This window comes from Oryx dammah, unplaced genomic scaffold (genome assembly GCF_014754425.2).
Source record: "Oryx dammah isolate SB20612 unplaced genomic scaffold, SCBI_Odam_1.1 HiC_scaffold_10, whole genome shotgun sequence".
NCBI lineage: Eukaryota > Metazoa > Chordata > Mammalia > Artiodactyla > Bovidae > Oryx > Oryx dammah.
In genome coordinates, this window is record NW_024070194.1 from 31,992,873 (window position 1) to 32,019,951 (window position 27,079).

General features: G+C 41.0%; 1 protein-coding gene across 1 annotated transcript in view; it reads left to right on the plus strand.

The window, feature by feature from the left end:
- Positions 1 to 6,827: 6,827 nt before the first annotated feature.
- The window catches only part of PANK2 (pantothenate kinase 2), a 30,009-nt gene continuing 9,757 nt past the window's right edge, over positions 6,828 to 27,079 (plus strand). Inside the window, 6 exon segments of the mRNA XM_040247314.1 lie at positions 6,828 to 6,867; positions 7,499 to 7,592; positions 7,594 to 7,636; positions 7,638 to 8,163; positions 20,827 to 21,179; positions 26,242 to 26,495. Of these exon segments, the coding sequence (XP_040103248.1) occupies positions 6,828 to 6,867; positions 7,499 to 7,592; positions 7,594 to 7,636; positions 7,638 to 8,163; positions 20,827 to 21,179; positions 26,242 to 26,495 (1,310 nt within the window).

Below are 27,079 nucleotides of genomic sequence, written 5' to 3' on the forward strand. Positions count from 1 at the left end.
ATGAACTGCAGCACACCAGGCCTCCCTGTCCATCACCAACTCCTGGAGTTCACTCAAACTCACGTCCATCGAGTCAGTGATGCCATCCAGCCATCTTATCCTCTGTCGTCCTCTTCTCCTCCTGCCCCCAATCCCTCCCAGCATCAGAGTCTTTTCCAATGAGTCAACTCTTCGCATGAGGTGGCCAAAGTACTGGAGTTTCAGCTTTAGCATCATTCCTTCCAAAGAACACCCAGGACCGATCTCCTTTAGAATGGGCTGGTTGGATCTCCTTGCAGTCCAAGGGACTCTCAAGAGTCTTCTCCAACACCACAGTTCAAAAGCATCAATTCTTTGGTGCTCAGCTTTCTTCACAGTCCAACTTTCACATTCATACATGACCACTGGAAAATCCATAGCCTTGATTAGGCTGACCTTTGTTGGCAAAGTAATGTCTCTGCTTTTGAATATGCTATCTAGGTTGGTCATAACTTTCCTTCCAAGGAGTAAGTGTCTTTTAATTTCATGGCTGTAATCACCATCTGCAGTGATTTTGGAGCCCCCCAAAATAAAGTCTGACACTGTTTCCACTGTTTCCCCATCTATTTCCCATGAAGTGATGGGACTATGAAAGTATTAACTTTTAATATTTTCATTTTGATCCCTATACTATGGTTGTGCAGGATGTTAACATTAGGAGTAGCTGAGTAGTGGTATATGGGAACTCTGTATTATTCCTGAAACTTTTCTGTAACTTGAAAAATTGTTCAAAATAAAAGTTTTTTTAAAAGCAAAAAAAGTGAGATATTGTAAAAGATCAGAAGGTTTACAGCTAATTGTAATCAATGAAGACTTTAAGAAGGAAGTATCATTTGGACTAAGCCATGAAAGTTGGATTGGATTTCAATCAGCAGAAATACGGTGGGGAGGAATTTCGTGTTGGATGAGCCAAGCCTTAGAGCAGAATAAAAGTAAGGTGTCTGTCTGGAGAACTGTGAAATTTACTTTGCTGCATGTTGTATAAGCATATGAGAAGTAATGAGGAAAAGTGGAAAAATGCCAAATAATGGGGTTCTTTGGATATTAAGTTGTTTGGACTTTATTCTGTAGGCAAAGAAGCCACCAAAACCTTTTAAACAGAGGAGAGATTATAAATAGGATGATGGGGACTTCCTTGGTGGTCCAGTGGTTAAGACTCTGAAGCAGGGGGCACAGGTTTGATCCTTGATTGGGAAAATAAGATCCCACATGATGTGCAGCATGTCCAAAAGATTTAAAATAACAGCACAGTGGTTTAGTAAGATTGACCAGTAGGCTGGAAAGTAGAAAAACTAGAAGTGGAGCACACATTTAGGAGGTAACTGAAATAAATGACTGATTAGATAGTGCCTCTTTGTCCAATATGATAGCCACTAGGCACTGTGGCGTTTGACCACTTGTCATATGTTGAAATGATAGTATTTGGGATATATTGGATTAAATAAAATATAATATTAAAATGAATTTAACCTGTTTCTTTTTACTTTTTAAAACATGGCTACTAGAAATTTTACTTTTTTTGAGGGGTGGGGGCTGTGCGGCTTGTGGGATGTTAATTCCCCAACCAGGGATTGAACCTCACTCTCCACAGTGAAAGCATGTAGTCCTATCCACTGAACCCCCAGGGAATTCCTTAGAAATTTTAAATCACACACATGATTTGCATTATATTTCTGTTGAACACTGCTGGCTTCAAAGAAAGAAGGAAATAAATCAAGTTACTCAGGGCAATGGAAATGGCACTATCATTAAGAGAAATAAGGAAAGTGGGACGGTGAGAAAAGAGGATAAGCTTGTTTTCAGAAAAAAATGCTTTTACATAGATTTATTTTGGAGTGAAATAAGAAGTTGTACTTAATGTTACCTTAAATTGCTCAAGCTTATTTGACCATAGATGCCTTTTCTAACAACTATTAAGTGCTGAAATCTTAGTGCTTATCTAGTGTGCATTGTGTTCAGTCGCTAGATTGCGTCCAACTCTGTGACCCCCATGGACTGTAAGCCACCAGGCTCCTCTGTCCATGGGATTTTCTGGGCAAGAACACTGGAATGGGTTGCCATTTTCTCCTCCAGGGGATTTTTCTGACCTAGGGATCGAACCCGCATCTCTTGTGTCGGTAGGTGGATTCCTTATCGCTGCTGGGAAGCCAATCCACATCAGAGACATTCAGTCAAAGATAAGATAGGCCTTGAGCTTGCAAACTAGGAGAAAATTTCAGTCCTTTCAATACGTGGGAAGGAATAGAATCTTCCATATCTAGGATCTCTATCTCTCCTCAATAGTAGATTCTGGGCCAGGGGTCAGGCCTTGGAAGACTGTCTAGGAGCTTAAGAACTTCATGTTCTATATATCTTTGTCCTTTGGGAAAGACTGTAGGCAAGGTTTTCCCAAACTCCCTACACTATTATACTCTGAAAAAAGTTCTTGTGCTTGAAAGAGGCCTGATTTACTTTTTTTATTTCCTTGGCACTAATGGAGTCCAGTGAAAGGAGAAAGAACTTGTGGCTTGACATGCTTGTGGTCATATTTTCCTTTTTACTTTCCAGTGATGCTTTACTTTAGTTGCAAGAAAATTCAGTGGAAACTCAGAGAGTCTGTCCTCTGGTTTTTGAAAAGTATTTAAGAGGACATGACTCATTAGGAACCAGAAGACACACTGCGGGCTCCAAGATGGTTTCCAGTGATTCTTTCCTGGTATTCTTATCCTTGTGTATTACCAACTCATGTTGGGCTGGTTTGTGTAATATGTAGAATACTGTAGAAATGACAGAATATGACTTCACACGCTAGACCTTAAGACACTGCATCTTCTAGCTTGTTTTCTCCTGGATCACTAGCTCTAGAAGCTAGCTGCCATGTTGTGAGGACACTCAGACAATCCTATGGAGAGCTCCCATGTTGTGAGAGCTGAGGCCTCCTGCCAACAGCCAGTTTTGTGAGTAAGTCATGTTGGAAGTGGATACTGAAGCCTGTTATGCCCTCAAATGAAAGACCCTAAGCCAGAACCACGCAGCTAAGTCACTCCCAAATTCTTGACCTACAGAAAGTGTGATAATATGTATTACTATTTTAAGCTACTAAGTTTGGTGTTATTTTACCTAATAATCAAATTCCCACATGTGTGTGTGTATATATATAAATATATATATAGTCTCTTGATTTTTCTTGATTTCTCTGTCCTATAACTGGGTGAATTACTCATATATTGGGCTTTCTTCACAGCTCAGTTGGAAGAATCTGCCTGCAATGTAGAAGACCCAGGTTCAATCCCTGGGTCAGGAAGATCCCCTGGAGAAGGACATGGCAACCCACTCCAGTATTCTTGCCTGGAGAACTGCATGGACAGAGGAGCCTGGTGGGCTACAGTCCATGGGGTCGTAAGAGTCAGACATAGCTTAGCAACTAAACCACCAATGTGGTAGAAGTATGTTTTGAATGACGTTTTTTTGCTGTAATGGTTCTAAATTTGCAAGTCATTACTTTAGAATTTGATTAGTTCTTCTGAAGCACTATGCTTACCATGACCCCTGTTCTTCTTATTCTGGTGTGTACATCACAATATTCACTTCTCCCCAAGGGTAAACAATTGAGAGAAATGATAAAGAACTTAATAACTGAGAGAAGTGATAAAGAACTTAATAATGCTCTCCCTATAAAACAAATTAATAATCACAGAGAAAGAAAACCTCTTACTTGCTACTTTTTTTTTTTTCCGCAAACCACCGCCTCCTCCGAAGCTTAATCACGGATTTACTTTGCTCCAAGTCAAATCTTCAATTAAAAAAAAATGTTTTACTTAGATATAATACACATACAAAAAAAGTGAACATCTTGATGAAATGTTACAAAGTGGATACACTCATGTAACCACCATCCAGACCAAAGAAACCAAACATTACCAGCCTTTTAGAAGCCTATCTGGTATCTTCTACCTACTACTCTTTTTTCACCCCTCAAAGTAACAAGTATTCTTCCTTCTAAATCATTTATTTATTTATTTATTTTTATTATTTTTTTAACACCAAAAACATTTTGTATTGGGGTATAGCCAATTAACAATGTTGTGATAGTTTCAGGTGAACAGTGAAGGGACTCAGCCATACATATACATGTATCCATTCTCCCCTAAACCCCCTCCCATCCAGGCTGGCACACAACATTGAGCAGAGTTCCATGTACTATACAAAAGGTTTTTGTTAGTTATCCATTTTATTTTATTTTTTTAATTTTTTTTTACTGTTTAAATCTTTTTTCCCCCCACATTTTTATTTATTTATTTATTTTTATTTGACTTTACAATACTGTATTGGTTTTGCCATACATTGACATGAATCCGCCACGGGTGTACATGAGTTCCCAATCCTGAACCCCCCTCCCACCTCTCTCCCCATATCATCTCTCTGGGTCATCCCAGTGCACCAGCCCCAAGCATCCTGTATCCTGTATTGAACCTAGACTGGCGATTCGTTTATAGCAGTATGTACGTGACCTTCCTAAAGTCCTTAACTATCCCTTCCTACGCCAGGAACCTTGAGTTCATTTTCTAAGTCTGTGAGTCTCTTTCTGTTTTGTAAGTAAGTTCTTTCGTATCATTTCTTTTTAGATTCCACATACAAGGGGTGTCATATGATATTTCTCCTTCTCTGACTTACTTCACTCAGTATGACACTCTCTAGGTCCATCCATGTTGCTGTAAATGGCCTTATTTCATTCTTTTTAATGGCTTAGTATTATTCCATTGTATATATATATACCACACCTTGTTTATCCATTTCTCTGTTGATGGACATTTAGGTTGCTCCATGTCTTGGCCATTGTAAACAGTGATGCAATGAACACTGGGGCTACGTGTATCTTTTCAGGCCATGTTTTTCTCTGGATATATGCCCAGGAGTGGGGTTCCAGGGTCACATGGTAGCTGTTTTTTCAGGAACGTCCATACTGTTCTCCATAGTGGCTGTACCAAGTTACATTTCCACCAGCAGTGCAGGAGGGTTCCCTTCTTTCCACATCCTCTCCAGCATTTGTTGTTTGGGGATTTTTGATCATTTAAAATTTTTACTTTTCCTGGTTTTGCCACACAGCTTGCAGGATCTTGATTCCCTCACCAGGGACAACTGTGAGTTCCCTGCGGTGGAAGCATGGAGTCCTAACCACTGGACCACCAGGGAAGTCCCTAACATTTTTTATCAATGTTGAACTTCACATAAGTGGAGACATATAGTATGTATTCTTTCATGTATGATTTCTTTTCCCCAATTTATTTACATTTTTTAACTTAGGATTATAAACACCTTGCCTAATTGTCATTTGTGTCTGCTTCATCTTTTATTTTGGATAAACTCTAATGACAGCCACAGACTGCAAGTCCACACTAGTGAATGAAGCTGTGTGTATGTATTTGAGATGAGAAAAAGCCTCCCAGTAATTTATTGGAATGTCACTGAATCTGTGCCTTTTGGTTATCATAAGGCAGAGAGTAGTTGAATTTCTCAGGAATCCAGACTGTCAATTTTTCAAGCTGTATGCCTCTGGATAAGTTACCACATCATCCAAATGTTCCTAGGAGGATTAAGTAACACGTTAAGACATGTAAAGCTCAACATTCAGAAAGCTAACATCATGGCCTCTGGTCCCATCACTTCATGGGAAATAGATGGGGAAACAGTGGAAACAGTGTCAGACTTTATTTTTTTGGGCTCCAAAATCACCGCAGATGGTGATTGGAGCCATGAAATTAAAGACACTTACTCCTTGGAAGGAAAGTTATGACCAACCTAGATAGCATATTCAAAAGCAGAGACATTACTTTGCCAACAAAGGTCCACCTAGTCAAGGCTATGGATTTTCCAGTGGTCATGTATAGACGTGAGAGTTGGACTGTGAAGAAAGCTGAGCGCCAAAGAATGGATGCTTTTGAACTGTGATGTTGGAAAAGACTTCTGAGAGTCCCTTGGACTGCAAGGAGATCCAACCAGTCCTGGGTGTTCATTGGAAGGACTGATGCTAAGGCTGAAACTCCAATATTTTGGCCACCTCATGCGAAGAGTTGACTCATTGGAAAAGACCCTGATGCTGGGAGGGATTGGGGGCAGGAGGAGAAGGGGACGACAGAGGATGAGATGGCTGGATGGCATCACCGACTTGATGGATGTGAGTTTGAGTGAACTCCGGGAGTTGGTGATGGACAGGGAGGCCTGGCATGCTGTGATTCATGGGGTGGCAAAGAGTTGGACATGACTGAACGACTGAACTGAAAGACATATAAAAAAGAAAGGGTACACATATTTCAAGTGTTGTTTTGATGTTGGGTTTGTCTTGGCGTCTCAGGTGATGATTCTTGATTTTTCAGAATGGTCTATTGTAGCTCAGATACTTGATGGAAAGTCCCTCAAGTCAAGGAAAACCATATTATTTTTTGTTGGGAGAGGCAGAAACATATGCATTGTTGGGCACCGAGATTTAGAAGAGTAGCTATAGGTTTTCTTGGTTCTTGTAGGATCCCTATGGTGTGGCTTCCTGCAGGAGACAGAATTTCCAGAGCTAGGAAATTGGATTTCTAGTTATTGCTATAGTGAGGGGAGCTAGTTTTGGGTGAACATGGTAATTCTATTCAACAAGCAAGAGAAAAGCTCATCCTTCTTGTTCAACCTACCACTAGCTGTCTTAACAGGAAAGATGAACACAAGGGGCATTACTGTCTCTGAGGGGAAGCACTTATGATATAATTAGTGAGCCAGATTCCACTAAACTTGACGGGGTGCCTAGGGGAAACAGCGTTGTGGATCATTCCAGGCGTGGGCAACCTATGGGAGAAGAGCTGCTTGGATGGACCTTCAGTATCTCAGGTGAGTATCTCAGGGCCGGAGGTGAACCATGTTCTCGCCCCCCAAAAGGTGATGATTCAAAAAACAAAAAAACAACTGAACAAAATCCCCAACAACCCAGGCCCCGAGGCGACCATCAAACCCTTCTACGTCCAGCAGGGCACACCACACAGAAAGAGGGTCCAGATTCCTTACAAAAGCCAACCCTACTTCCTGGCTCCCACACCCTCCCTCCTTCACTACAGGAAGGTGGTGAAGGATTTATAACCCCCCCTCTTTCTTCCAGTTGCCATGGATACCAACCCCAGTCCTTTCATTCCTTCTGGTACTGGGAACAGTCTCTAACGCAGGAGAAATGGAGTGCTCTTTACCCAAACCCGCCAGTGGGAGTGCTGGGGGAGGGGGTGGCGGTTAAACAGAGCGCGAAGGACTGGTGGTCTAGACTGCAGCGGTAGAATCAGGACAAAAGCTAAGTTCAGCCGCGATTCAAGCCCTTTCGTTCGCCGACACCTGCGACCAGACCTTGCGGGACACTGCTGGGCTTAGGGGAGGGGCAAGCCGAGACGACAAGACGCAGCAGCGGGGTGCGGCTCGGGGCGCGAGGCGGCTCCCGGGAGAGTTCCAGGGACCGGAGCGCCGACCTGTGCACTAGCTCAGGAGGGTGCAGCGGCTGGAAGAAGGTGCAGGCCCCTCCACCCACTTGTCCATTGGGCGGCGGCACCATCACGCTCGGCTCTGCAACACCGCTCTCCACCTCCACCCAGCCAGGATCCCCTCCCCCGCCGTCCTCTGCTCCGCCCGGTCCTGGGAGCTTTTCATTGGACGGAGGCGCGGTCGATTCGCCTCGAGTCAGAGAGCCGATTGGACAGGAGGCCGTCGGGCCGCCCCCAACCAGCTTGGATTGGCTTGCTGCGCGTTGGCGCAACGGAAGAGGCGGCCTGGCGAAGGTGCTCTTTTGCTCCGACTGGCTTGCCGCGGAGGAGGCGAAGAGGGGACCAGCGCTGGGGGGCTGGCTCGGGCGGCAGCGGTGGCTGCTGCGGATGGGAGCCGGTTGGCTTGCCGCACCCATGGAGCGCCACGGCAGGGCCGCCGCCACCTCTGCCTCGTCGGCCCGGGAGCCGGGGCCCGGGGGCCCTGATGGGCGGCGGCGGGAGCCACTGCGGCGCCGGGCGAACAGCGAGTCAGCTCCTGCCGTCGGGGCCTCGGCTTCGGCCTCGCCTTCGGCGGAGGGCGTAAGGCGGGATCGGCCAGGCTCCTACAGCGGCGCTACCTCGGCCTCCCGTCAGCGCGTCGAAAGCCTCAAGAAGAAGCGGCCGCGTAAGTGCCCGGCGGGGCGCCTTCGCGCCTCGCCCTGCCCCCTTCCGGCCCGGCCGCCGTTTTTCCCGCGCGCGCCGGCGCGGAGACAGTGCCCCCGCACGGTGGTCCCAGTTGGTGCTTGAGGCTGCAGGCCTCAGGTCCTGCGAACACGCGGGCCTCGTGTTCGGCTCCGTCCGCCCTTTTTGTGCAGTGGTTGGCTTTTCTGCTTCTCAGTTGTCCGAGTGGAGCGTCTTTTCTCAGGACCTTTTCTCCGGTTCTTAGCTCCTTGTGCATTCTTTGTCCGAGAGTCACATGATTTTTTTTTCTCGAGAAGGCTGCTTTTTGACTCTCTTCACCACCTCCCTTCCCTCCACCCCCGAGTTGTTTGAATCACCAATGTCTCTCCGAGACGTTACATCCTTTTTATCTGGAGATTTTGGGCTCAAGGGAGATGGTTGAGTTGTTGCAAGCCTAAAACTGGATCCCGTGTTCTGTGCGCTAAGCTTTGGCTGCTTTTCTACCCACGAGAATTCGGGTCTTCTCTCATCCAGATATCCTCTCTATTTTCTTACCATCTCATTGCCGATGTTCACAATTCAGTACTGTAGCATTCTGGGCTTTTTAGGAATTTTTCTTTTGAGGGAAAAAGACATCTTCCTGAATATCGTCTAGGCGATTGCACATGCCTTTCCCAAAGAATCGGTTTCCCTGTTTTATTACAACGTCTCTTTTTCTGCTTTGTGATCTAGTCCATATATATGTATACACACACACACACACATATATATATATGTTTTTTTTTTTTTCCTCTTTACGGGTCTTCAGTTCAAGTCCTCTATCAAGCAGCCATTGCAGCTCTTGAAAATATCCACTGTCTTGATACTCTAATATGAACTTTAGGATGTAATAACAGTTTACTAATCCATATGGTTATACTGTTTTTTTCGCTTGTTGCCAGATTCCTATTTCAGGAAACCAACTTGTTTTAAATGCAGAATTTGAGAGTGAGAAAGTGGCAGTATGTCTTTATTGGATAGTACTTCAGTCTTTATTGGATAGTACCTCAGCCCAACAACCCATTTGCTTTACTCTTCTGTGATTTGGATGATTAAATATTAAATGCAGCTCTAGTTGGCTATGAAAAGTTTGAGAGTTTTCGGTTCTTTTGTCTTTTCCCTGTGTTCTTGAAAGAAAGAAAAGAAAAAAAAAAGAGATTATCCACTCTCAGCCTATGCCATTTTTAGAGCCTGGTGTTGAGAAGCACCTGATTTTTAAGTGATGCAAAACTCCTTCATGGTTTTGAACTGCCTTAATTCCAGAGATTCAGCAAATAATGGCAGCCAGGCAGCCAGCTCTTTGTGACCGTTGACTACAAAGATTCTAAGTAAGTATTGTAATTTGGGTGTTTGCCACAAGTCAGGCACTCTTTAAAAATTTTTTTCATGTACTCTTCCAAAAGCTTTAATAAACTCCTTGTGACCCCGTGGACGTCTGTGGAATTCTCTAGGCAAGAATACTGGGGTGGGTATTCTTTCCATTCTCCAGGGGATCTTCCCAACCCAGGGATCGAACCCAGGTCTCTGCGTTGCAGGTGGATTCTTCACCAGCTGAGCCACAAGGGAAGTCCGCTAACAGGTGTACTACTGGACAGTACAGAAAGAACAAATGGAAGGAAAAACAGTATCTTGTCTATTTCTTTAGGTCTCGTTATCTGAGAGATGGCTTTTCATGATTTTTATAAGGACTAGTGAGTTCATTAAGGGCTTTCCCAAGTGGCTTAGTGGTAAAGAACCTGCCCGCCAACGCAGGAGACACAGGGATGCAGGTTTGATCCCTGAGTCAGGAAGATGGCCTAGAGAAGGGAATGGCAATCCACTCCAGTATTCCTGCCAGGAGAATTCCATGGACAGAGGAGCCTGGTGGGCTTATAGTTCATGGGGACACGACTGAGTGACTTTCACTTCACTTCACAGGACTGAGTGACTTTCACTTCACTTCACACCAGTTAGCTGTATTAACTGCTGATCCCTTCAAGAGTTATGCTTTGGTATTAGCTTTGAGAGAATTCAATAAAGGTGAAATCTTTGTATTTTTTATTAAAATTAGGTATAGGGTGGTGCCACCTTTCTTTTGTTTGGAAACCTCATTCTGATGTTATTGTACTACTTACCTAAAGGTATAGGAGACTAGTTGTTATTAGAAATTAGGAAGAGCTGTTTGGTTTATCTTAGGAATTATGAACCCTGATTATAGTCATGTTCTGCCACACATGTTCCCTAGAGCAGCCTGATTCCCAAATCTGTCCCTATCTCAGACTTAACACCACACATCGCAGTCATTAGAGAGATGACTAGGTGTGTGTGTGTCTAAGAAGTTCTTTGAACATTTTCGATTAGCTGGTGTGTGTTTCATAAGTCTGCTGCTGCTGCTAAGTCGCTTCAGTCGTGACCGACTCTGTAACCCCATAGATGGCAGCCCACCAAGCTCCTCCATCCCTGGGCCTCTCCAGACAAGAATACTGGAGTGGGTTGCCATTTCCTTCTCCAATGCATGAACGTGAAAGGTGAAAGTGAAGTCACTCAGTCGTGTCCGACTCTTAGCGACCCCATGGACTACAGCTTACCAGGCTCCTCCATCCATGGGATTTTCCAGGCAAAGAGTACTGGAGTGGGTTGCCATTTCCTTCTCATAGGTCTGAGAGAAATATAAAGATTGGTTTAAAATGATGGAAACAAAGATGCTAATGATAGTAACATAATACTTAGGTGTTTATATTAAACACTGTGCCAAATACTTTATAAACATTCTTTTGAGTCTTGCAGTTATTCTCTGAGATGGGTATTTGTGATCTCCAGTTTCCAGATGAGGAAGCAGGCTCAAAAATTTTCCCTTGGTCCAAGGCCATATAGAGAGTTAGTAAGGGAGCTGTGTTTTGATTCTAGTTGTTGTGGGTGTCTGACGTCAGACCTGGTGTTTCTTGGACTTTCCCCATCTTGGAAGGTACAGGTGATGTAATCCAGAATCACTCAGAAGCTAAAAAACGAAAACTGATCTGCAGAGAGGTCCAAAAACATCTTTTAATTTTTAAAAGTTTGTTTTTTTAAGTTTATTTTGGTTGTGCTGGGTCTTCATTGCTGCATGGGGTTTTCACTAGTTATAGCAGGAAGGGGCTACTCTCTCATTGTGGTGCACAGGTTTCTTACTGCCATGGTTTCTCTTGTTGAGAAGCAGGGACTCTAGGGTGCTCAGGCTTCAGTAGTTCTGGCTCCTTAGAGCGCAGGCCCAGTAATTTTGGCACACGGACTTCAGTTGCTCCAAGGCATATGGGATCTTCCCGGGTCAGGGTTCAAACCATATCTCTTGCATTGATAGGTGGATTCTTTGCCATTTAGCCACCAGGGAAGCTCCAATTTAAAAAATTTTATTGAGGCATAATTACATACAGTAAAATGTACGATTTTGACAAATGTAACAAGAGAACATACATTTTAATCTGGAGCCCCAGATGTACAGCAGATGTGCAGGAGGTGTGTGGAGCTCGGGGATCACAGTGCTTTTTGGCAGTGTTGGTGGGGGGATGAGCTGGATCTTGGAAGGTGATGTTTAAGCATGTGAAGCATGTTTCAGCACTCCAGGGAAAGCTTCCTGACGTGCTGACTTTGAACTCATACCAATCATTGAATGTCCTTAACCTCCATTAGTCTAGAAAATAAAGCTTTTGTTTGTAGCTTGATAGTACTAATCTAGAAAATAGTTAGCTTTTCCTTGGTATTTGAGGGAGCATCAGTGTTATCAGAATGAAACTGGTGCTTGGGTCCTGTGAGGCTGCTTTTTATCTGGTGCAGTGTTTCATCTTCAGTTCGGGAATTAGAAAGGGCCACCACCAGGAGCTCAGGAAAAAAGTTAGATTTCTATTTCTTTGTAGCCCATTTTTGAGGGACAGTAGGAGAGGATGCTTTTTTTTTTTTTTTTTTTTAATTTGGCTGCATCTGGTCTTAACTGTGGCATGAGTGTCTTCCCTTGTGGTACATGAACTGTCTAGTTGTGGCATGGGCTGGGTAGTTGCTGTACTCTGGCTCAGTTGCTCTGTGGTGTGTGGGATCTTAGTTCCACCACCAGGGGTAGAACCTGCATCCCTGGCATTGCAAGGTGGATTCTTAACCACTGGACCACCAGGGAAGTTCATTGACTGGTCATTGATTGAGGGATTTCCCTGGTGGTGTAGTGCTTAAGAATCTCCCTGCCAGTGCAGAGAACAGGGGTTTGATCCCTGGTCCTGGGAAGATTTCACATGCCGCAGGGCAACTAAACCTGTGCGCCCTAGAGCCTGTGCTCCACAAGAGATGCCACCACAGTGAGAAGCAGGCGCTGCAACTAGAGAGTAGTCCCCGCTTGCAGCAACTAGAGAAAGCCCTCGAGCAGCAAGGAAGACCCAGCGCAGCCAAAAATAAATACATTAAAAAAACGGTATTGAGGTTCTTTGGGCTTAAATTTATAAACTTGGGGGTATGAATTTCGAGACTTTAAACACTTCTTTCTCAATGTTCTTTTCTCTGTTTTTGTCAGCAAGGTAGACTAAGATGTGAAAGTCCTTTATAATGGCTTAAATTTTGCTTTCTAAAGGTGAAAGCTATCTTGCAGTTTTTAGTTGGCTATTAGGTTTTGTTATTCATACTTCTTGAATGTAAAATTTATTATTGAGTCTGCTGGTTTTATAGTAGATAGTATTTTATAAGTAGCTGGTCCGTGAGTTAAACTATTTTGGGAATATTTTTGAGGTCTATCATTTAATCTGAGGCCAAAGCTTTCTGCTTAGAGCAGCCTAGGGGTTTGGGTTTGCAGTGCCTTAACCATGTGTGGTCTGGTAAAGATGTAGTTCATAATGTTGAAAGCTGGAGCACACTTTTATAAATCATATATTTCTTGTTGGAAAGCATTTCAGTTGGCACCTGTTATCAGAGTGCTAATGATGATTTTACATAGATTTGTGAGAGAAAGTTTAAATTCTTTCTAGGAAAGTATCCTAAGTCAAGTGCACTTTGTCTAGACAGAGTGCCTTGGAGGAAATATATCAGAAAATATGCTAAAGGCTGAAAACAGACTCAAATATCTGTGAAAATTGAAAGTGATAAAATAGGCCTTCATTTAAGAGATGAAGAGTGCGATGGCATAGCAAAAGCTACCTTTCCCATGTCTTTTCTTGTCAGAAATACATAATTTTTGAATGAGAATTGGGAGGCTTATTCCAGTTATGTTATAGTATATGGGGCAGTCTTTCAATCATTGAGAAGAATCTAACCCCCCTTTTGACAGGCTGAATGTTTAGAAATAACGGAATGTATGGCCTGAGAGATTATCAGAGAGCATGCTTCTAATGGACCTCCCATGTCTTTCATTGTCTTGCAGTTCTTATGGGTATGTAAATGGTGCCGTTAGTAGTATAATGGAAAATCCAGAAACCAGTGCAGTCTGAAACCAGTAAATAAGGATATGAACTGAGCTATTTACTCTTTCAGTCTAAGACTCCTTACTTTTTCTTACAGATTGTTGGTCCTCTTTTCCTAAAGTATGTGTATTTATTTAAACTACTTTTTACTTAAAAAAAAAAATTAACCCCAAAATACGTGTTTTGTGCTCTTAGGTTTGTATAGATACTGGTTAAAAGATACTTGTTAAAGGATTAGGAAATCTGGGTTTGAGTCCCACCTTTTCCTTTTCTTGATCGTGACCCTGGGCTCCTTCCTTTTGCACTTGTTTCTCAACTGAAAGTAAAATGGGGTGATTACCTTGCATGGTTATTGTAAACATTAAATAAGTTCATGCAGTGAAGTGCTTGGCTATTAATAGATGATCATTTAAAACATAATAGCTGTAAACTAATGTTTCAACGTTTTAATCTAAGGAAAGGGGAAAAAGGCTTAATTTGTTTTAAGCCTTGCAATCGAAAGGCCATTGGTGTTAGATATGTCCAAAACTTCAGATTCCAGTGCTGTTGATGAGATATATTTGTTAGTAGAGTGCTGTGCCTTTGCTATCCACAAGGTTGGCATCATCTTAAAGTTGATGCTTAAAGAATGGTGCTTTTAGTAGGAAAATAGGAGTTGAATCTCCTTGCTTCAGTCATACCTAACATTGTTGTTTTCATGATTGGAGAAACTTTTTATTCTTCCAGTCAGGGCCAGACTTCATGACTTATGCAGTGAAAGGTTCAGTTAGTCCCTCATCACTTGGAATGGAGTTTCTGTGGGTATTTAAAAAAAGAAAAAATCATGACTCTCTGCAATTGAGGTGAATGGCTGCTGGGGAGTCAGCCGCAGTGTTCTCTTTAGAATTGCATTGACATTGTTAGATTAATTTGGGGGAGAATTGGTGTTTAATAGTATTTAAGTTTTCCTTTCTGGAATATGGTATATCTTCCCATTATTATGTCTTTCAGTACACCATTTTAATAATAGTCATACATGTTTCAGTATTTATTTTTCAATATTTTATGGGTTTTGTGTATGCATGACATTTTTTCATATTATTTTAGTACTTATTTCTAAATATTTTATGTTTTTTTAATGCATGACATTTTTTTCATATTGTTTTCTTGCTGGATTTTGCTTATATAGGAAAAGATATGTGTGTTTTTTTTGGTGTGTCCAGTTACTAAAAATTTTTAAATTCTGTTGGCTTGATTCATCTTAATATTTATTTTATGGAGTCTTATCGAGATAATCATAGTTTTTCTCCTTCAATGGACTAATGTAAGCAAGCCTCCTTAAGTGGAATTTTAATTGTGAAAACCGTTCTTGCCTTCCGGAGAAGAATCCCTCTTGGCCATGGCGTATTACTGTTACTGCACAACTGGATTCTGTTGTTTTAATACTTTACTGTTTTTGCATTTGTGTTGTGGGACACTTCTTTTCTAGTTTTGATGAGGCTAGAATGACTTGAGAATCTTTCTGGATTTGTGTGTGTGTGTGCCCCAGGAGCTGTTAGTGGTTTGCCTGGAAACTGTCAGGGCCTGGTACTTTTTTGTTGTTGTTTGTGTGGTAGATTTTTGACCTTTTAAAAATTTTTTAGTGCTTTGGACTGAGTTTTCTACTTCATTTTGAGTCTCTCTTTGTACTATTTTTTTCTTGCTAATCCTCTGTTTATGGTACATTTTAAATTCACTTACAGAGTTGTACGTTGGTTTATTTGTACAATTTCTGGTGTTGTACGTTCATCTTCCTTGACTTTTTTTTTTTTTTTTTGGTCTAAAGAAAAGCTATATCTTCTTTTTCTTGGATATACTTACCAGAAATTTGTTTGTTTTAATGGCTTTTTCAAAGCTTGATTTTACTGATTAGCTCTGTTGTGGCTTTGTTCACAATGATGTTTTTCTAATTACATTTACTTCTTGCTTTCATCTTTAATAACTTTCTTCTGCTTATTTTGGGTCTGTTTTATTTTTCTAGCATTTCAAATTGTATGTGACATTCTCTTTCATGTAGACTTCATATTTTGAATACATTTGATTTCTAAGGCTAGAAGTTTTCATCTGAGTTCCACCTTGGGTAAATATCCTATTCTTTTTGACACAGTGTTCCCGTTGTCATTCATTTAAAAACACATTTTGTTTTGATTTCATCTTCAATCTCAGAATTAATAGAAGTGAGTTTGAAGATTTCCAGGTCGATAGACTTATTTCTTTGTGTCTGTTGGGTTCATTTCTTTTTAAGAAAATATTTATTTATTTGGCTGTGTCGGGTCTTCATTGTGGCCTGTGGGCTTCTTGCTCTGTGGCATGTGGAATCTTTGTTCCCCAACCAGGGACTGAACCCTCATCCCTGCATTCAAGGTGGATTCTTAATTACTGGACCACCAGTGAAGTCCCCTTGATTTCTTATTTTGAGGTATTGTGGAAAGTGTGTGTGGTTTTGTTATTTGGAATTTTAGATCTGCTGATTTTGTAGATTTGATGATTTCTTGTTTTTAATATTTTTTGAAGCGTATGTCAGGCTCATATGAATTATACTTTTATATGCACTTGACAATTTCTTTTAGTCCCCTTATAATGCTTTTTGTTTTGAATGCTTTGTAGATTTCTAGTGTTGTATTTGCTTTCTGTTAATATTTGCTTGATAGAGTGGAGTAACACTGTCCAGGCATTTGATTTGCTTACCCGAATTCAGCTGTACAAATGTGACAAAGCATGGTGCTAATGACTGCTTACTGCTTTAGTCAGTGAATATATAATTGCAAGTGAGTTTAGGGATGGTAGACCACTGTTTGGAGGGGCACCCCTTATACTGTGAGCCCTTGATAAATGCAATGTTGGTCTTGAAACATCAGGTTTGACTTTTACTGTATCATGTTTCCTAAATGTTAGTCAGCTGCTCTTTTGGTGTCTAGTGAGGTGCTTAAGATTTTGATTTACTCATTTTTGACTGAATGTCATTTTCATCTTAAAGCATCTGGCTCCTCCTTATGGGACTCCATTGTGAGTGTTTTACTGTTTATTTACCTTCAACCTATTTGTATTATCTTATTTTATATCTTATTTATATATTTTATATTTTTTTTATATAAGCATATAGTTGAATTCTCTTTGTTTTTGAACTGATTTTTTTCCCCCTAGTTGTTTGAAGGTCATATGTTCATTTTCTCTTCTTCTGGAGTTGCCTGTAAATTTTTAACACATTTAAACCATCACTTTATTCTTGTCTAGAAATAATCAGAATCTATATCTTCTGTTCCCCCACAAGACAGAGCTGCTGCTTGCTTTGGCTTCCCTCTCCTTTCTCTTCCCTCTTCGACTTCCTCTGTTGAAATCATGTAAGTATTTTAGTTCCATGTTGCTTATTTTCCTAAAAGTCGGCATGTATTGCTTCCTGTGCTTATCATTGTTCCTTATAACTCATATCATCTTGGGTGATTTAAAGTATTATATTGGAGTGTATCTACTAACTGTTTCAAAGAAGGTCTTTGAATAGTAAATGTTGAGCTCTTTCATGCATGGAATTGTCTTTTTCTTGTACTCCCATTTGAGAGCTGATTTGACTGAATATGAGTTTCAAATTATTTCCTTATAACTTTGCTAGTGTTCTGTTGTCATCTAGTGTCTGTGTTACTGATGTGAAGTCTAATTTTACCGTGATGTGATCTATGTATCTTGTAGGAATTCACTTTTTTCCTTTGGGAGTTTTTAGGATGTCCTGAAATTTCAATAAGATGTCACTGTAAATCTTCCCTTATTCCCCCCAGAAAGTTTCTAGAACTCCTAAAACATAGATGTTGGGCTTTCTGGTTCTGTGTTTTATATATCTACCTTTCTTTCATACTCGAGGCATTTTGGGAGAATTTGTTTCCCATTTGTTTTTTTCTGCATCTTTTTTGTTATTAAATGTATCTGTTGAACTTTATTTTGGAAGTAAATATTTTCACTTTTCTATTATAAAAGTGTCTTTATTGAATATAATTTACATATAATTATATCCACTCGAAGTGTACAGTTCCGTGCATTTTGATAGATATGTATCGCCATAAATCTCCCCTCTTGCCCCCAACAGTTAAGATTTGGGTTATCACAGAGAGTTTTCTCCTACTCCTGCACAGTCCTTCCCTCTCTCCTTCCCTAAGCCAGTGATTGGCTTTCTATCAGATACAGAAATGGTTAGTTTGCATTTTCTAGCATTTCATATAAATGGACTCATATATTTGCGGAGAGTTTCTTTTACTCAGCCTTTTTTTTTTTTTAAGTAAGTATTTACTTATTTAGCTGTGTTGGGGTCTTATTTGTGGCATGCCGGGATATTTAGTTGACACTTGGAAGTCTTAGTTGTGGCGTGTGGGATCTAGTTCCCACACAGAACCAGGGATCAAACCCAGGCCCCCTGCATTGGGAGCCTGGAGTCTTAGCCACTGAACCACCAGGGATATCCCCACTTACCCTGTTTTTGAGAGTTACTTGTAGCTCAGCTGGTAAAGAATCTGCCTGCAATGTGGGAGACCTGGGTTCTATCCCTGGGTTGGGAAGATCCTCTGGAGAAGGGAAAGGCTACCTACTCCAGTATTCTGGCCTGGAGAATTCCATGGACTATACAAGTCCATGGGGTCGCAAAGAGTTGGACACTACTGAGCTACTTTCTTATTTATTATTATTATTACCTTAAGTGTATTGTTACCACCCCCCAGAATCCTTTTTTGGTTTTGAAAGCTTCATATATTACACAAAAGGCTGGGTTGGATGAAGCAGAAACTGGAATCAACATTGCTGGGAGAAATATCAATAATCTCAGATATGCAGATGACACTACCCTTAGGGCAAAAAGTGAAGAGGAACTAAAAGACCTCTTGATGAAAGTGAAAGAGAAGAGTGAAAAACTTGGCTTAAAACTCAACATTCAGAAAACTAAGATCATGGCATCCGGTTCCTTCACTTTATGGCAGATAGATGGGGAAACAAGGGAAATAATGACAGACTTTATTTTCTTGGGCCCCAAAATCACTGCAGATGGTGACTGCAGCCATGAAATTAAAAGATGCTTGCTCCTTGGAAGAAAAGCTATGACAGACTTAGAAAGTGTATTAAAAAGCCGAGACATTGCTGACAAAGGTACATCTAGTCAGAGCTATGGTTTTTCTAGTAGTCATGTATGGATGTGAGAGTTGCATCATAATGAAGTCTGAGCACCAAAGAATTGATGCTTTTGAACTGTGGTTTTGGAGAAGACTCTTGAGATTCCCTTGGACTGCACAGAGGTCTAACCAGTCAATCCTAAAAGAAATCAAACCTTGAATACTCATTGGAAGGACTGATGCTAAATCTCCATACCTTGGCCACCTGATGCAAAGAGATGATTTGTTAGAAAAGACTCTGATGCTGGAAAAGATTGAAGGTAGGAAGAGAAAGAGACAACAGAGGCTGAGATGATTGGATGGCATCACTGACTCAATGTACATGCATTTGAGCAAGCTCTGGGAGATGGTGAAGGACAGGGAAGCCTGACGTGCTGCAGTCCATGTGGTCGCGAAGAGTTGGGCATGACAGCGACAAAACAACCCTCCACCCCCAACTAGGAAGTTAACATTGATACCACAGACCTTAGTTTAGATGGGACCAGTTTTACCTTAGCTCTTTTGTGAATGTGTATTTAGTTCTGTGTACTTTTATCACATGTGTAGATTCTTGCATCCAAAACCATACTTGGCAATTGTATCTTAATTTCTAATTTTTCTTTATAGCAGCTTATTCATTTTTAAAATTAAATTTTTTATTGACGTATAATTGATTTACAATAGCTTATTTTTCATGGATGAAATCTCCTTTTACCTTGGTCAATATTTATGATTCTTTTAAAGCCTCCTCTTTGTTCCTGCAGCTTTTTCTTCAGATGTTAGCATCTTGTTTTTGTGGTGTTGATTTCCCTTTTGGTAATTCTGGTTTGTAAAGTGATAGTCTCTGGTTTAAGGAATGCTATTCTCTTGTCAGTGGGTGCAACTGTGAGTTTACTCGTCTGTCAGGGTGGATTGTAGGGGAGAGATGGGAAGTGTGGCCAGATGTAGGTCTTCCCACTTCTGGGCAGTAGTAGCTGTGTGGATGCCACACTGACTGTTGAGCTCAAGTGCCTGTGCTCAGTGAAGAATTTGCCTCCTTGGAGGCCGAGGAGGGGAGTGACTGGCCTGTGCAGTTGTGCCAAATGCATTTTCCCACCATATGACTTACAACTGCACCAGAGCCGGCTTCTGTTTCTCCATGGCAGCTACCCCATTGACACCTTGAATGGAGCACCCCTCTGCTTCCCCCACCTTCATAGCTGCTCCCTATTTTAATAGCGTTTTTCTCTTGAGGGTTCTGAACAGTTACTGCCTCTGTCAGCTTAGTTCTGGTGATAGTGTCACTTCTTGTTTCTCAGAATTACTTTAGAAAATCAATACATATGTCTTTAGTCATTTCTAGGATTTAAGATGGGAGGAGAAGACATGTATATCTAATGCAGTTTTATCTTGATCCAGTCTCCTTAAGGCATTTTTTGGGGGATGCTGTGCCGCATGGCACATGGGATCCTAGTTCCCCGATCGGGGCTTGAGCCTGTACCCCCTGCATTGGAATCATGGGAGTCTTAACCACTGAACCTTCAGGGGAGTCTTGGGGTGGATTTTTGGAGATGGACATTTGAGTCACTGGTAAAGAATCCACCTTACCAACGTAGGAGATGCGAGTTTGATTCCTAGATCAGGAAGATCCCCTGGAGAAGGAAACAGCAACCCTCTCCAGTATTCTTGCCTGGGAAATCCCATAGACAGAGGAGCCTGGCCATGGGCTCGCAGAAGAGTTGGACACAACTTAGCGACTAAACAACAAATTTGGGTATTAACTTTGAAATACCTGTTCTATTAATGGCCATTTAACCCTGATTGATTGACATTGACTGGTGGAGCTTATATGTTACACAGGGTTGGGAATTTCCTCTGCCCATAAGTTGGGTTGGCTATCACTGTGATATTTTTCTTTTTGATCTTTGTGTGTGTGTGTGTTTTTTTAATAGATTTGCTTCCAGATCAGACAATCATATTTCTTCTCCCCCAGATCTTTTTGTTTGTATTTTGTATGGTTCATGGAAACCTCAGGGTATGAAATGGTTAATAAGTGTGAATTTAGTTTTCAAGGGGAGAAAAGCTGTTTTGACTTTTTTTTTTCCTTTCCTCATTTAGTTTTTCCTTGGTTTGGCTTGGATATTGGTGGAACCCTGGTCAAGCTGGTTTATTTTGAACCCAAAGACATCACTGCTGAAGAAGAAGAGGAAGAAGTGGAAAGTCTTAAAAGCATTCGGAAGTACCTGACCTCCAATGTGGCTTATGGGTCCACTGGTATTCGGGACGTGCACCTGGAGCTGAAGGACCTGACTCTGTGTGGACGCAAAGGCAATCTGCACTTTATACGCTTTCCCACTCATGACATGCCTGCTTTTATTCAAATGGGCAGAGATAAAAACTTCTCGAGTCTCCACACTGTCTTTTGTGCCACTGGAGGTGGAGCATACAAATTTGAGCAGGATTTTCTCACAGTATGCATTTTTTAGCTTATATACAATTTATGGTAATTTGATTGATAAAAATAATACCAATAGCAAGTGGTGGAATTGTTTCCATCTCTAATGGAATTTGAATTTTCTTGAGTCAAATTAAGATTAAATAGTGATAGGAATTGCCATTTAGAGATTGTTGTATAGTTTACTTTTTGCCCAATTCAGGTGAGTTGAGAATCAGAACCACTGAAAGCGTAGCATTTTGTTGTTATTTTAGTATGAAAAAACAATAAAATTGTAATAAGCAGAGTACGGAACTACCAGTGAGGAGCTAATATCATTGTTTTCAACAACTAAATTGAAAAATAATTTAAAAAAATTAATGTCATTTCATGTTATAAAGTTGTTTCCAGTCTTATCTACCACATATGTTTTCTTAACCTCCTTAATTGTTTCTTGGTAGTTTTACTGTTTAGAAATATGAGGAGCTCGGGTCCAAAGCAGTGTTTTTTCCAGGCCTCAGGGCTAGTCAGAGATGTTGACAGTGCTCTGTGTGCTTTGCTCAATTGTGTCTGACTCTTTGCAACCCATGGACTGCAGCCCGCCAGGCTCCTCTGTCCTTTCAGATTCTCCTGGCAAGGATATTGGAGTGGGTTGCCATGCTCTCTTCCAGGGGATCTTCCCATCCCAGGGATTGAACCCAGGTCTTCTGCATTTCAGGCGAATTTTTTACCGACTGAGCCACTGGGGAAGCACGATTGATTCTGTTTTCCCCAAATGCTTTTTGATGTATCCTGGGCTGCATGCTTGTTACCAGGAGTCCAGACACTAGGGGGAGTGCCAGTGGGCACTTGATTTTGTTTTCATTCAGTAAACGTCCGTAAGGGCTTGAGGCTAGGTCTTTTGAGAGTGGATGTGGGAATAGATAGGAGAATTGATAAATGAATTTGACTCTGATCTTCAGGGTGCAGTGTAGATTTAAAATATCTTCAGCGACCATGGTTTTTATGCCACCAATGAAAATGTTATTGCAGAGATTCTGTCTTTGCTTATGTTATTTTTCATCCATCTCCCCGCTTGAGTGTCATTGTGTGTTTGTGACTTCTTTGTCCTCTGTCTTCTTTCTCCCATAACCTGAGTATAGTCATAATATAGGATTGACATGAATTTTTAAAATGAGGTTTTGCTTGAATTTTTTGTGGTTTCTTTTCTACCTGTGAGTTAATGGGAAGATGGCAGGAAGAGAGGAGGTCCCCTTCCTTTGAGGTTGTAGTGGACTCTGGATTGTAACTGATAGGGTGAAACTGATAGGGATCACCATCGCCATGGACATGAGTTTGAGCAAGCTCCAGGAGTTGATGATGGACAGGGAAGCCTGTTGTGCTGCAGTCCGTGGGGTCGCAGAGTCAGACACGACTGAGCAACTGAACTGACTGAAAGAAGAAAACCTACATATTTCTGTAACCTAGAGAGGTGCCTTTGGAACATATTCAAAAACCATTCAGAGAGAATAAGGGCTTCCCTCATAGCTTGGTAAAGAATCTGCCTACGATGCAGGAGACCCAGGTTCAATCCCTGGGTCGGGAAGATCCCCTGGAGGAGGAAATGGCAACCCATTCTGGTATTCTTGCCTGGAGAATCTCATGGACAGAGGAGCCTGGCAGGCTACAGTCCATGGGGTCACTAGAGTCAGACGTGACTTAGCAACTAAACCACCACCAGAGATTGTGTGGTAATCCAAGGAGAGAGGCAGAGTAGATTTTAGACCTTAGTTGCCTCCTAGGCTATTGGGGTTTCTAATCTGTATGCATCAGTGCTGTTCTTGAAAACTGTATGAAAATGAAATGCCTTACAAATCCTGCTTGTGCATTGGGAGTGATGATTATTTAATAAACCACAGTGAAATATTTCTAATAATATGGAGTTTATCCTGTCTCTTTTTTAATGTGAATCAGATTTCCTTGTATTGAGTTTTCTTGTTGGTACTTAACACCTACATTATGAGTAATTTGATGAAATAACCTATGTATTAGACATATAACTATGTCAATTAGGCTGAGATTCATTAGGAATAATGGCACAACAGGACGGGAAAGATAAAAGGAGGTCTTGGTTAGCATACAGTGGCAGAAAACTACTTTGTTTTCAGTTAGGCCACTAGTGTAAAACAATTTAGCTTTGAAATGAAAATGCTGACACTTGAGATTCAAGTGTCAGGAAGTCAAAATTGAATTCATTGTGACAGGGAGGGCATGAGCAGATGAAATAAGGACAGTGATGAACATTTTCAAGGGTTTGGGTTTTATCAAGAGTAACTTAATAATTCTTAATTAGGGATTAATTAAGGATTAAAATAAAGTTACCTGTTAAGTTCCATCTCCTCTGGATCAGAATAAATTGAATATAAATGTAATCAAACAAGAGTTGAATTAAAGGGGGAGGACTTACGGGGCTAAACCTGGTTGTAGACAGAAATAGTTGTTTTATGGAGTTGAGGCATCTTTGTTGCATATATTGAATAGATAGATATGCTGGTAGCATTTGTTTGAAGGTTGGGGTAGACGTTCATAAGTAAAAAGTGAAAGTTTATATCATCTATCCAAAGTTACCACTATTAAAGGTTTGTGTATCTTTTTTGTTTTTCTGTGCATGACTGTGACATACACATGGGCTTCTAAACATGGTTTTAAAAATAGGCAGATTGAATCATATTTTATAAAATATTTCTCAGCTTACTTATTTTTTTTTGACTTGTCTTGGAGTTCTTCCCACTTCATCTTAATTGAGTAAATATCCTCTTCATTCTTGGGATTTCCCTGGTGGTGTGCAATGGTTAAGACTCCGCACTTCGACTGCGCAGGGTGTGAGTTCTGTCCCTAGTTGAGGGGCTAAGATCCCACACACTGCCTAGCATGCCCAAGAGAAAAACAAATGCACATAAGGATCCTCTTCATTCTTAATTACTATAGTGTTCCATAATATGAATAATAATTTAATCATTCTTTTGGAGTTATTTAAATGAAGTTAAGTTGATAACACTTATTTATGTATTTATGGCCCAAGAAAGACTTAATTTTATTTATACACCCACAGTACAAATAACGTTGTTCCTTTCTAGTGGTTGTTTCATTGCTTCTTTTGTCCTTTTTATGGACAACATCCAGTAATTATTTACATACAGTCATTTAGATCATAAAGCAGACAACAGTAATGTTATTTGCCTCTATCACAGGGACTCCAGTATCTGGAATTTTTATTAAGAAGGCTTAATTTGAGTGGTGAATTCTCAACTGTATGATCTTATGACTAGAAGATGACACTTTTAACTTTTAACTTTTGATTGTGCTAAACTCCCTCCACCCCCCGCAGTCTATCACCGGGTTAAATAGTGAAATATTTTACTTTCTTATTGGACACTTTAAGTCCTTTGTTTTTTTGGCCACACTGTGTGGCATGTGGGACCTTAATGCCATGACCAGGGATTGGACCTGGGCCCCCTGCGTTGGAAGGTGGAATCTTAACCACTGGATACCAGGGAAGTCCCCCGGCCACTTTCAGTCTTTTGGCTGGTTGTTATTAATATAAATTGTGGCCTATTTTAATACTGCTGTATAGCCTTGAAGGTAGTCTTTGGAAGGCAGACTTGAGAGTGCTTGTTGCTCGCACCATATGTTTCTAGGTCCTTGCATCTTAGATTTCTTAGGATTTGATTTCTGATGGGACTGTGGCCTTAGCTGTGCTCCTGGCTTGTAGTCCCTGTAACAGGTATCTTGGTTTCTGCTTGGTTTTTGGCATATTTCTTCAGCTCCTATGGTGGTTTATAGGTAGAGTGTATTGGATCTGTGCTAGCAGGAATCTTGTCAGTCCTTCCCTCTATTTGTTGTCTCCAGACAACAAAAGCAGATCTGTCGTGCAGTTCAGTTCAGTTCAGTTGCTCAGTCGTGTCCGACTCTTTGCAGCCACATGGACTGCAGCACGCCAGGCCTCCCTGTCCATCACTAACTCCTGGAGTTTACTAAAACTCATGTCCATTGAGTCAGTGATGCCATCCAGCCATCTCATCTTGTCATCCCCTTCTCTTACTGCCTTCAATCTTTCCCGGCATCAGGGAAAGATTAAATGAGTCAGTTCTTTGCATCAGGTGGCCAAAGTATTGGAGTTTCAGTTTCAGCATCTGTCCTTCCAATGAATATTCAGGACTGCTTTCCTCTAGGATGGACTGGTTGGATCTCCTTGCAGTCCAAGGGACTCTCAACACCACAGTTAAAAAACATCAATTCTTTGGTGCTCAGCTTTCTTTATATAGTCCAACTGTCACATCCATACATGACTACTGGAAAAACTGTAGCCTTTACTAGATGGACCTTTTTGGCAAAGTAACGTCTCTGCTTTTTAATAAGCTGTCTAGGTTGGTCATGACTTTTATTTCAAGGAGCAAGCAAGCATCTTTTAATTTCATGGCTGCAGTCACCATCTGCTGTGATTTTGGAGCCCCCCAAAATAAAGTCTGTCACTGTTTTCATTATTTGCCCATCTATTTGCCATGAAGTGATGGGACCGGATGCCATGATCTTTGTTTTCTGACTGTTGACTTTTAAGCCAACTTTTTCACTCTCCTCTTTCACTTTCATCAAGAGGCTCTTTAGTTCTTCGCTTTCTGCCATAAGGGTGGTGTCATCTGCATAACTGAGGTTATTGATATTTCTCCCAGCAGTCTTGATTGCAGCTTGTGCTTCATCCAGCCCAGTGTTTCTCATGATGTACTGTGAATATAAGTTAAATAAGCAGGGTGACAATACACAGCCTTGCCATACTCCTTTTCCTATTTGGAACCAGTCTGTTGTTCCATGTCCAATTCTAACTGTTCATTCTTGACCTGTATACAGATTTCTCAAGAGGCAGGTCGGGTGGTCTGGTATTTCCCATCTCTTGTAAGAATTTTCCATAGATTGTTGTGATCTGTTCTGTAAAGAATGCACAAATAATACACATCAGTGAGCACTTTTATGGTTTGTCTTATGTAAAGGAGATGCCTTATTAAATGGAATTTTTATTGTTTGGCTTGTTAAAAAAACCTGCATATATTTTTATTTCATTACAGATAGGTGATCTTCAGCTTTGCAAACTTGATGAACTAGATTGCTTAATAAAAGGAATTTTATATATTGACTCAGTTGGATTCAATGGACGGTCACAGTGCTATTACTTTGAAAACCCTGCTGATTGTGAAAAATGTCAGAAGTTACCATTTGATTTGAAAAATCCATACCCCCTGCTGCTGGTGAACATTGGCTCTGGGGTTAGCATCTTAGCAGTATATTCCAAAGATAATTATAAGAGGGTCACAGGTACCAGGTAGGTCTTTTATATAAAGGTCATTGTTTATTCTTGATATCATAATGGGTTAAAACTGAGTTTTCCAGTATTGTGTATCAGTACATCTTCAAGAACTTGTTAAAATTATGTGAAAGGTATATTTCTATGGGAGTATGCAAGCAAATATTGTTACTCTTTGAAAATTACGATTTCATGATCTACTTTTCTTTAATCTCTAATCCTGAAGTTTCATTGCCATAGTTTTACAAAATATCTCATCAGCCTCATTGCACCCATGGTCCCTGTCCTCAGATAGTATATGCTGTGTCTATACCATAAAGTAACCAAAGCTACTAGGTGGCATTTATAAGGAGAGGGCAAGGCAAGATCCAACCTTTGAAACTGGTCTAGATTTTACATGTATACATACACATATGTAGCTAGGGGATGTTGTGAGATCTAGAAGTTGAGGTACTGAGCAGTGGAAAGATAATTGGGGGAAGGTAGTTAAAAGGGAGGATTAGGTGGCAGATGAACATAAATACTTTTTGGTTTAAGAATTAGCGATCACTTGAAAAACAGGAGCTGGAGATTGGGATAAACAAGTTTCAAACATGTGTGAG